Here is a 12,199-nt window from a genome sequence, read left to right as displayed (position 1 = left end):
AGATTCAATTAAAATGTTCTTACCAAAAAGTGCCAACAAAGACTGAAGCGCAAAGTGCATAGTACGGCGATTTGCCTGCTTGCCTGTTTTCAACACCACCTCCTCCTGACCGACCTCACACAGATCAAAGCCTGCAGTGAACAAGCAGGGAATAGAAACAAGTTGTAGGAGCATCAGTTCAATGATGAGCAGTTAAAATCAGATTTTTTCTTGATTGTCATAGCGAACAGTCTGTGTACGTATGTACCAATTGTATTTTTTTAAGAAATGCCTTAAAATTAGTGGTGGGCCGTTATCGGCGTTAACGTGCTGCGTTAACGTGAGACTCTTATCGGGCGATAAAAAAAAAATATCGCCGTTAATCTATTCACAAAGTTGGGTTGGGAGCTGGGTCTATACTACGCAAGCTATTGTGCCCGAGTTAAATGGTTACACTAGATTTATAAGTATATTTCTTCTTTCTTGTGTCTTTTATTTTCTTATTTCCTAAAGACTTATATTTTATTTTTGAGACCCGGTTCAGGTCTCTTGGACACATGGCGTGAGCTGTGAGAGGTGCGTGGGGTTTGTGTGCAAAAAGTTATTTCTTTCATTTTAATTTATCTACATATTACGAATATTTTGCATGTGTGTTATTTTGTGAATATTTTTTTTAATGTTCTTTTAATACTGTATACTGACGTGGTAACATGGATGCAGCTATTTAACTGAATAAACAGTTGGTAAACACAAATACATCTTATTGAACATAATTTATTTTCATCACCAATTATCATAGTAGAACAGCTTTCTCAAGCAGTTTGTGATGCATTTTGGAAACAGGAGATGAGCCCCTGGTCTAATGCGCCACCTGGCTTGAGAAACCCGTTCTCAAAGATTTACTTTTAGTCATTATTTGGGTAGCACACATATTCTGAATGCCTTCGGCAGAATTCAAATGAGCCATTTTAATCTAGATTAATGTAGATTAATTCCAAGATTACAGTGAGATTAATCTAGATTAAGAAAATTAATCTATGGCCACCTCTACTTAAAACACATTCTTGCTTTGCCATTATGGACCATTTTGTGTTTAATTTATTTTATAAAACCAAATCCTGCTTGGAGTTTGTCAGAATTTGTGGGTTTTTGTTTGTCCACCTGCCACTTGAGGAGTGACCACAAATTCTCGATTGGATTAAGGTGCGGGAAGTTTCCTGGCCATGGATTTAAAATGTTAATGTTTTGTCCCCCGAGCTACTTAGTTATCACTTTGGCTTTATGGCACAGTGCTCCATCATGGTGGAAAAGGCCTTGTTCTTCACCTAACTGTTCTTGCTGTCGAAGGATGTTTTGGTACCATTCTTAGGCAAAATTGTGAGTGAGCCCACTCCCTTGAATGAGAAGCAAAAGCAAGTTTTTGATGATCTGATAAATGGTTGATTTAGGTGCAATCTTAGTAGCAGCAATATCCTTGCATGTAAAGCCCTTTTTATGTAACACAATGATGACTGCATGTGTTTCCTTGCAGGTAACCAGGAAGAACAATGATTTCAAGCATAACCCTGAAATTATCTCAGCACGTCCTATTGTGCCAGGGCTGAAATGCAGTGGAAATGGGGTTTTGGGATTAAGTTCATTTGCGTGGCAAAGAGGGAATTCATCTGATCACTCTTGATAACATTCTGGAGTATATGCAAATTGCCATAATAAAAACGGAAGCAGCAAACTTTGTGAAAATAAGTATTTGTGTCATTCTCAAAACTTTTGGCCATGACTGTACATGTACAGGTTTTATGAAAACTGTATCTGTATAAAAGCATTAAACTCACCCAGAGCTGCCAGAAACTCATGGCAACCAGGCAGCCGCCAGAGCTGGACGCTGATGGTCACCTGGATGGAGGCCAGAGAAAACTCCTGTTCTTTCTCTCCATTCTGCAGCTGGACCAGAACTTGATGGAGCTACAGGAAACAAAACTGGCCTTATCAGATAAAAACTACCCAGTGTGGTGCTTTTCAGTTTTGGATTAAATCTGTATTGTAAAATAAATAATACAACACCCATTGCCTCCATTTTAAATCAGTTTACGGTTGGTGAAGTAGCCTAGTGGGTAACACCTAGTGGGTAACACACTCGCCTATGAACCAGAAGACCCGGGTTCAAATCCCGCTTACTACCATTGTGTCCCTGAGCAAGACACTTAACCCTAAATTGCTCCAGGGGGGACTGTCCCTGTAACTAATGATTGTAAGTCGCTCTGGATAAGGGCGTCTGATAAATGCTGTAAATGTAAATGTAAATGTGAAGCAGTGACAGCAGACTTACCATTGCTACCATATTTTTAGCAGCCTTCAGTGTGTGAGTTAGGGGAGAAAGATAAGAGTCGACTTTAGTGGCAGAACAGGGCATTCAATAGCAAGGTTCAGAGGACATGCTTGCAGTCACAGTACAGCACAAGTAAGACAGGGACATCAACCAGCGATGCAAATGAAACGCTGGCCTTTGTAGACTGCACTGCTTCAAATAATCTCTCTTTGACTGTCCTTTCTTGGACTAACTCTCCAAACATGAATTTTACCACCTCAAAGAGATTATCTGAGGCAATGTCAAACATGCATTTAAATAATAAAGGAAATAATAAAGTTAAATTAGCCAAAAAAATATGGTGTGCTTGTTTTTAATTTAATTATGGCATGCACTCCTGTGATTGGGTAGGCTGAGAGCCCTACCCTGTGGATGAGCTGTTCTCCCGTCTCTGAGGCCGTGATGAGTTTACAGAGGGACTGCAGGGCTGCTGGAGGCAAACCTGTTGAGCAGAGGAAAAAGCCTATTTTAGTGTGAACCAAGCTTAACACTATTAACCACATCAGAACACTGTTCAAGTAGAACAGGAGAGGATTATTTTATTGTCCCTGAACTTGTTAATGATGGGCAATATTTTGGATATGTTGAACAAGACTTAGCTCATATGGAATATAGCACATATGGAGCGGCCTACAAAGTTGGCTGACTGCTGATTGACCCTTCATCTGCATTCTGGATGATGGTTTCTTACTTTCACAAAATTACCTATATCCCCTACATGTTCTAATAATACCACTTGTCTGCAGTGAAAGTCAGCAGACATTACAAACACAGCATATAAGTATTAAATAAGTATTATTTTCCAACATGAAAACAAATAACAGATTACAGGTTATTTAATAAAGTCGCTGTGATCGTACCCAGCAGAGACTGCAGTGTGGTGCTGCACTGCTGTAGCCGGTCCCCTGGGTCTGCAGTGGGGAAAAAGACGGCTGCCGGGAGCCCGCTGCCGGTGGAGTCCAGGCGAAAACCCACGGCTGTTAGCAGCGCCTGCCAACCAGGGACGCCGCCAACCTTGTTCTCCACACTCTGCTGAGATGTGTACATGGAGTTGCGCTGTCCATTCTGAATGCGCTGCAGAGACTTCTCAACCTGCTCACAAATCCGAAAGCAGATGGTCAGACAAAGACATGGGATTCTTAGAAGTGCTGCAGTGTGTGGTGCTTGCTGCTATGAGTACGAGCAGAAGGTGCTGGATTAGGCCCTTCTGGGCTACATCAGAGAGGCTCATATGGAAAGTCAAGAAATGTGCCAACAGTTTTGTCCTCACAATACTGCTAAAAAAAACTGAGTAATGCAAATGAATTCTCAATGTTTTACAATTAGTGAACAATGAAGTTGTCCTTTGCTTTGTCAGAATGCTCACCAAATGGAGAAGAACCCTTAGTGCATCCCTGGCCTTGTCTGGATACTGCAGAATCTCAGCCAGGGCCTGTCCAATCAGTGACGGTGGGCTGTTCAGTTTCACATCGCTGCCTATCAGCATGAAGCCTGCACACATTCAGCTATGTTAAAATACACAAGCATGGGGAGTATTTACTAAAATTTAGAAATCTGAGTAAAATCTGCACAGACATTAAATAGTGAATCACCTGCCCAGTTGGAAGGATGGCAGAACTGCTTCATGCTCTGGACGGTCTTCATGGCATCTACAAGTGCGGCACTGGCCTTTGTGCCATTGAGCAGGGCTGTGTAGAAAGCCTGGACAAACACCTTGGAGGCGGCAACAGGGACCGGCCAGAGAGAGACCAGCACACACTGGGCCCCGGCTGCCAGAAAGGCCCTGGTCAGGCCAACCACCCCATCTGCAGTGACTTTACTGTCTGATTCCTGGTAAGATCTGCAAAGCAAACAGGTCTATAGATTTAGGAAACGTTGGGGTCGAAGTATCTTAGTGGTTTATAGACTTGACAATGCTCCTTATCACATGTGTTTTTGAACATGACAGTTGTTGCTCAGGTTGATGTAAGTATGGGTTATCGTTACAGCAATATATCGCAATATTGTACGTGGTGATATTGTCGATACAGGTACATCAAATATTGTCTTTTTTGTCAGAAGAGGTGAAAGTCAGCATGCGACTATAAACTACACCCGTAGATGATGTTGTACAGCAGGGGTACTTTGAATTAATGCTTGGCATTTCAGTTTTTACTACCTTCATGCTTACAGAACAAGAAGGTCTTGCGATAACACTGGATGCGCCTGAAAGCCTCTAGTGTGCCAAAGAAGCTGTCCTACAATAAAATTCAATCTTAATAAACGCACATATTATCTGGCTTTTAGTATCGCAATGTGTACTATATCGTGGATCACCATGTATTATGGTACATATCGTATCGTGAGATCCTTGCCAGTTCTCACTGTGTTCTCACCCCAGCACCACCAATTTGACAGGAAGCCTGAGGTCCAGTATATCTGCTGCTGTGAGCAAGAACTCTTGTAGGGGGGGGCTGTCGCTGATGCTGTCTGCGTCACTGGCATTGTCCTGGACCCGTAAGCTCTCAGGGATGGTGTAGTTAGACCTCTCTCCTCCTTCTCCGGGGCCCGAGCTCCCACAGGTGGTGCTATGGCCTGCACCTGATCCCACGTCTGGGCTTGGGGTGAGCACCAAGGCCGCCAGCTTCCAGGAGATGTGGGTTGCGAAGTGGGCGCATTCGGCTTGGGTCAGGGCACTCATTACACGCTCCTTGGTAGCGGACGGGCCGGCTAAAGGTTGGCAGCCCAGCAGCTCAGCCACCATGTTGGCTTCTTCTTCAGCTGATGGCATGGGTCCCCAAAGCCAGCGGTCCATGACAGAAGGAGGCAGCCTAGGATTCCCCACTACTGCCGCCATGGAGCTGCTGCCACTGCAAAGGGCAGGTCCTGTCCGCCGGGGGTGAACCTGAGGGGTAGAAAGACTTTCAAGTAAGCATTAATTCAGCCTGTATATGTTACGCTTTGAAATAACAAATTTACAAAAATCTGGAAAATAACAAATCCAGAAAGTATGACTTTCCCACATTACTTATCCCACACTTTGTTATGTTACAGCATTATTCCAAATGGGATTAAATGCATTTTCCCCTCCAAATTCTATGCACAACACCCCATAATGACAATGTGAATGTGAAAAAGTTTACTTGAGGTTTTGGCAAAGTTATTAAAAATAGAAAAACTGGAGCTTAATTGGAGTCCACCTGTGGACATTTTAAGTGGAAGAAGTTCAAAACAACCAGGACTCACCTAAACTGAGAAGGGCCTTAGACAGGGAAGTGACCAAGAACCTAATGGTCACTCTGTCAGAGCTCCAGAGGTTAGAGGAAAGCTTTCTAGAAGGAAAACCATCTCTACAGCAATCCACCATATCAGGCCTGTATGGTAACATGGCCAGTCGGAAGCCACTCCTTCATGAAAGGCACATGGCAGCCTGCCTGGAGTTTGCCAAAAGTCCTGAAGGACTCTCAAATCATGAGAAACAAAATTCTCTGGTCTGAAGAGATTTAACACTTTGCTGAGAATGGCAGGCTTCATGTTTGGAGGGAACCAGGCACCGCTCATCAGGCAAATACCATACCTACAGTGAAGCATGGTGGTGGCATTATCATGCTGTGGAGATGTTTTTCAGGTGCGGGAACTGACAAACTAGTCAGAATAGAGGGAAAGATGACTATAGCTAGTGTTGTTTTTGTCAATTAAATTTATGACGAAATATCTTGGTCAACAAACTTTTTTGACGAAATGCAGACGAGACAAAACATAAGTTTAGTTTAATCGCATTATTTTATTCTGTTTCCTGTATCTCCAATCCAGAGGCACAGTACAACTCTTTCCACATTGACATCATGTCGTGTTGTGTGTAGAATTCTGAGGGGAAAAAATGCATTTATTTTATAATAAGGCTGTAACATTGACAAATTGTGGTAGAGACAATTCCTACATAATAGATGGAGATGGACAGTAAAGGGTGTTTGATTCAGATGACGCATCTTTTGTGCGTGCATTTACACACCTTGGCAGAAGCCCCCAGGCTGCCGATGGATGGGACAGCAATGAGGCTGAAACGCTCATACAAATACTCGTTGGAGGAGCTGCCCTTCAGCAGAGCAAAGGGGATGAGATACAGCTCCCCTTCCAGGACCAAGACCAACTGCCTGTGCCTCCCTACCAGTCCACTAGAGTGCATCAGACCCTGAAAGAAAAAAACAAAAAAAAAACAGAGCTTCTTTTATCGACTTAAAATAAACAACAGATGGGCCTGACAATCCCTGTTTCAACATAAGTGCTTAAGGCACACATTATACAAAAACAGATCCACAGTTCGACATGTGGGAGAGGCCCTACCCCCTCCATAGGTGCAACAAGCAGGTCATAGAGGGCGCGCAGCGGGGGCTTGCTCAGGGCGCTGCTGCGACGAGGCAGGGAGGAGCTGCTCTCCTTCACCGGGGACACCGTGTTGCTGAACAGGCTCGTCATGCTTTGGCAGCTCCTGGAAAAAGGACAGTGTGCCTCAACCCACTCGGCTTTAACTTCAGTACTGTGCAGCATCCACTAGATGGTGATGTGTTTCTAAAGATTGTCTGGAAAATTGCTACATACATAAGCAAAGTGCCTTATGTATGTACTTAGACACCTGACAGGTATATAGAATATTTTATTTATATTATTTACATAAATACTGTCTACGGCTTGGTGCTATAATTGGGTAGAACAGTGGTGCTCCTGTACATGATGTGCTTGTGCATTTTCCCTTTGTGTACAAGCAGGTCTGTTTCCTCGACTGAAAACTGATTTGAACTGTCAGATAAATCACAATAGGAATTGGACTCCCTGTAATTTTGCACCCCTGCCTTTGAAAGGTGAGTCATTACATGTATTGGCCCAAAACACACCCATAGTTAAGGAGTTTGTTTCACAATCAAAATATACCCGTAAATGTAATATTAGCACCTTCTGCTTTTCTACTTTCCATCAGATTGCTGACAAATAACCCTAAATGTGTGAGGGACATGAACCTCAGTGGGAACATCAGTGGTCAAACCTGGCTAATAAATAAGAAATTGAATCAGGTCTGAATTGAATGGGTCACAGGCAGCACCCATTAAGCCAAGAAAAATATTTGATATTGACATGCACTATTTATACTCCCATTACAAATTGTGTAGATAATGACCTATGACCCTTCACCAGCTGTGAGAGTCCTTAATCAGCTGCTCGGGTCTGACTGCCTGTGAAAAGTCCCTCTCATTAAAAGAGTCTCTTGCTCCCACCACCATCGAGAAGCCCTGCCTGTAGGGACCTTTTCTCAGAGCTCTCTCCAGGCTAATCAGGAAGAAGCAGAGGTGCCGAATGCTAACATTTCCCCCAAGTCCTCTGCAGTCTCTGCCACCGCTTTTACTCTTTTATCATTTTCTAAAAAAATCCAATTCCACAGACGTACAAGCTAATTATTACTTAGTGGTGAAGCACTTCCTGACATATGAACTACACCTCTACATAAGGATTTCAGAAAAAAATATCATTTTGCATCCTTGTTGTCACATTTGGCATGAGTAACTGTACGTAAACGATCGGGCATAAGACAACAATAGAACTGAATTCACAGTTCTGCTGGAGTGGTCAAAACATATCGCCATAGTTCCAACCTGTTGAAGAGGTTGTTCCTGGACACCATTCGCAGGAAGCCTGTGGGATCAGTCACTGAGTTGAGTTTGTTGTTGAGCTCCTCGAACTGCTGGTCCAGCAGGTCTCCAGCTTCACTCTCAGTCTCGCTGCTGGAGCACACTCTACAATAGCAGACATGAAGAGAGTCAATTTGCTAAAAGTCATGACATTGGCATTTATCATAGTTGCAGTTGACTGGTGGTTTGCCTCAGTTAGGTAAGTCTCATAATTTAGTCATTTCCCTATCAGGAAAATTTCACTCTGTGAGATTATTTAACATTAATACGAGTTCCCCTAGCCTGTCTGTGGTCCCGCAGCGACTAGAAATGGTGTAAAGTGTGCTTTGGTCTTTCTGCTTCGCCGTTCACAGAACGTCATTTTTTCCCTTATGTCCTCATAAGGGGAAAGGTTACACAATGGCCCGTGGGCACCAAACATTGTGGTTGGTGGATGGTGTTGATGATGTAGTTTCTGCAAATGCTCCCTCACTGCTATAGGCCGCTCTGGTCCTTGTCAGCATTTAAAGCTACACACCCAGAAACGGCCCGTCCTGGGGAAATCTCATTGTGTGACTGGCTAAAAGTGGTTTTGATTCTGCATCATGACTGAATTCTGGAAAGAGACTTCAGATACAGTATTATGGGAACACTACAACCTATATAAAAGCAAAAAAATGTATATCAGGGGACCTTTAAGAGTTGAGAAAAGTGCTTTAAATCATCTAAATCAAGCAATACATGTAAAGCACTGCCTCTTTGGCTGCCATGGGTATTTAGGTACAGTCAACAGAGGAGTTGTGAGGGTGCATGGTGGCCCTCACTTTTGTCAGCCACTTACCTTCCTGACTGTTTTGTTCACTATTATCATAATCAAAAGCTGTTCCATGAGATGTTCATTAACACGAGCGAAGAAAGAAGTCTAGAGTGTGAAATGCTGCCATCACAGCAAAAGCTGTAACACCTTGTTTGGGATTAGGGATGTACCAATTCAATTTGCTGTGTTTTGGGGAGTTTTGATGGCATTGTTGAAACAGCATGTAAACCTACAGACCAACTTTTCAGTTTGTTAACTGAAGTAATGAGGTATAGTTATTATGTGTTGTTATCGTGAAGTTGGTGCACTGAGATGCCCTAACCATGCTTACTTAATGCTTTTAGGTGAGCAGTCAGAGCAACAGGTCACCATTGCTCTCTCTGATGAGAATCCCACATGCTCTAGTTTGTGATTTACATAGTACATTTTAATTCGTGACATTTTTGCACTTTGCACTGTAAGTCAATTTGGACTTAATACGCTGGTGAACAAATAGTTGTTATTTAAATATTGTGTATTTAATACGTATTTGTAATATTGTCTTTCAAGGACAAAAACATTATTTAATTGAATATTTAGGTCTCATGTTTCCTTAAACATTACAGAATAATAGTCTCCTCCCCACAATAAGACAGTTTATTCATTAAATACTGGTGACCCATTGGTACCCGATATCCCCTATAACAGATATTGGTATCATCACGTCCGTGGGCTGATGGGGGAAGGAAGCGCAGAAATGGAACATACTGGGAACAATGATTTATTAAGACAAAGAAAATGGCACGAGGTCCAAAACTGGGGAAAGAGCAAAGGAACAAGCAAAATCAAACCCGCAAGAGTTTGCCAGGAACTGAACCCGATTGCCAGGAACTGAAAACAGACATAAGGTAAGTAACAGGGTCCACATAAATGTCGCACCGTTGGTCTGCTGCCCGACAGGTCTTCATAACAGGGCCCCCAGCTGTGTCCCCAGCCGTGCCAGGTATCAGAACTGAGAAAGCCAAATCAGTGCATCCCTTCCTGGGATTGTGTTTTTTTTGTGGTTTTGTAATAAACAACAAATGAATAGATGTGTCCAAACTTTTGACTGGAATTGTAAATCCACAGGACACCTCTGACACATCTAATCTTCACACCATTTAACTCAATCATTTAACTCAATGAGACAACCCAGAACAGGAAACATGATTTCATGGATTTAATTCCTCTCAAGATTCAAAAGAAAACACCTCTTTTCCAGGCTCTTTCGACTTTGTGTGCTATGGAATTGTCGTGTTGAAAAGATGGAATCAGAAGTGGCTCATCCCTCACAAGGCTGTGCCTCAGTTTAGATTCTGTTTTCACTGCTTACGTTTTATGTTTCTTTTCTTTGACTTGTTGCCTTTGCGGCTAATGCTTTCATCCAGAACAACCTCCATTCACTAGTCACAGGTTGGAGCAGAGGGTAAAATGTGGTAGCAGTAGTAAGACAGTGGCTTAATGCGTGACCTGACCAAGCAGCGACTAACCGGACCCTGCAGGATTTTGCATTATGCATGTCAAAGTCAAAGTGAAGTGATTGTCACATGTGATACACAGCAGCACAGCACACGGTGCACACAGTGAAATTTGTCCTCTGCATTTAACCCATCACCCTGAGTGAACAGTGGGCAGCCATGGCAGGTGCCCGGGGCGCAGTATGTGGGGATGGTGCTTTGCACAGTGGCACCTCAGTGGCACCTTGGCAGATTGGGATTTGAACCGGCAACCTTCTGATTACGGGGCCGCTTCCTTAACCGCTAGGCCACCACTGCCCCTAATTGGCAATGTCATGCCAATAAACACCAAACTGAGTTGAGTTTGTTGTTGAGCTCCTCGAACTGCTGGTCCAGCAGGTCTCCAGCTTCGCTCTCAGTCTCGCTGCTGGAGCACACTCTACAATAGCAGACATGAAGAGAGTCAATTTGCTAAAAGTCATGACATTGGCATTTATCATAGTTGCAGTTGACTCCATTGTTGTCTTATGCCCGATCGTTTACGTACAGTTACTCATGCCAAATGTGACAACAAGGAATTAAATATTTTTGGAACAGCTGCCATGAAGTCAGGGATTTTAGGCTTCAATACTCTCCAAAGAATTCCACAAAATCCTAGAGGGATTGACCAACACCCAGTCCAATGCTCACTGCTGCAAAGATTATTTTCTCTTTTTTTTTCAGTTCCTAGATCAGACTTGCAGACATTAAGCATATCAATCAAACTGGCTTCTCATTTGCATTTCAGAGATAAGTGTCCAAGTTAAAAAGCCAGTCCAAGTCGATGTACTCAAAAAGGCTGCCACGCTGGCTGAAAGTAAGACTCTTACACGGGAATCCATGACCATTGCATCTGGTTAGGGATAATGTAGCCAAAACAAATTAATACCAAGAAAGCCAAACATACTGATCCATCCAGCCAGCACTGACATTTCCACAAATCTGGAACATTTGACCATGACATAATAAAAAGTGTTGCTGCTGACAAGCGGCGTCCGTCGATCTAGCAACCGTTCCCAGTGTCAGCCTTCGCCTTTGATGAATTGGGGATTAGCCCTCAACTGCAGAGAGAAATGGCAGGTCTGTGGGCTGAGCCGCCAAGATTGGCTGAAGTCAGGCAGTCTGAAACAAGGCAACCTTGGAGTGTCCCCACTCCCGAGAGGCTCGGCAGGGATGACACAGCCAAGCCTTTCATGGAGGGAACTTTGTTTGGGAGCCGGGAATGTGAAATGAGGCTTAGATCAATACAGAGAGCCGTGGGCTTTGTGAGTCAAGTGAGGGCCAAGCCTTTCACAGAGTTGCAGATACAGAAAGTGTGGGAAAAGAAGAGTGAGCAGTGACCTCAAAGGATATCACTGTTTTCCTCAATACTAGACCTGAAAGAGTGAAGGTTACTGAGCACATATTTATACAGGTATATTGGTACCAATTAGAATTGCATTTCAAAAGTAAATTCAAACATTCAAAAAACATTTCAGTTTTGTGAAGTCACATTTTTTACATCCAACCTGGAAGTGACACCAACCAGGAAAAAGGACCTCACAGCCCGTCGATGAAATAAAAAAATATTTTTATTCTTTTTTTTTTTTTTTTTTTTTACTGATTTTGTTGGACCAGCGGATATTTCAATTCCCACTTGGTTGCACAAAACTATTCAGATGAATGCTGACCCACATGTAAAGCTAAAAAAACAACAATAATGCTGCACTCCAAAGATTCAACAAACAAAAAAATCCACATTTCCTTCCATAACCATTTTGAAAAAAGTGGAGACACATGCCTTGTGGTGAAATTATGCCCATCCTGACCATTAATTCCTATTGTAGTTAAAATGCAATCTTATTGTAGTGGAGAGTTGACTGAAGTGGTGGACAGTAACAAAGTA

General features: G+C 42.9%; 1 protein-coding gene across 5 annotated transcripts in view; it reads right to left on the bottom strand.

The window, feature by feature from the left end:
• ttc28 (tetratricopeptide repeat domain 28) overlaps positions 1–12,199 on the bottom strand; it is a 144,549-nt gene that overhangs the window by 2,339 nt on the left and 130,011 nt on the right. For 3 of the 5 annotated variants that reach the window (XM_028971085.1, XM_028971082.1, XM_028971086.1), the window contains 11 exons: positions 7,969–8,109; positions 6,668–6,812; positions 6,336–6,515; positions 4,720–5,228; positions 3,937–4,184; positions 3,711–3,835; positions 3,205–3,436; positions 2,710–2,786; positions 2,306–2,329; positions 1,812–1,941; positions 24–131 (listed from right to left, as the gene is read on the bottom strand). In XM_028971085.1, the coding sequence (XP_028826918.1) occupies positions 24–131; positions 1,812–1,941; positions 2,306–2,329; positions 2,710–2,786; positions 3,205–3,436; positions 3,711–3,835; positions 3,937–4,184; positions 4,720–5,228; positions 6,336–6,515; positions 6,668–6,812; positions 7,969–8,109 (1,919 nt within the window). The remainder of the gene's footprint in view (positions 1–23; positions 132–1,811; positions 1,942–2,305; positions 2,330–2,709; positions 2,787–3,204; positions 3,437–3,710; positions 3,836–3,936; positions 4,185–4,719; positions 5,229–6,335; positions 6,516–6,667; positions 6,813–7,968; positions 8,110–12,199) is intronic. The other 2 variants (XM_028971084.1, XM_028971083.1) reach the window with 2 other exon arrangements.

Source organism: Denticeps clupeoides, chromosome 3, assembly GCF_900700375.1.
Source record: "Denticeps clupeoides chromosome 3, fDenClu1.1, whole genome shotgun sequence".
In the NCBI taxonomy this organism is placed as follows: Eukaryota; Metazoa; Chordata; class Actinopteri; order Clupeiformes; family Denticipitidae; genus Denticeps; species Denticeps clupeoides.
This window is presented reverse-complemented; position numbering and strand designations above follow the sequence as displayed.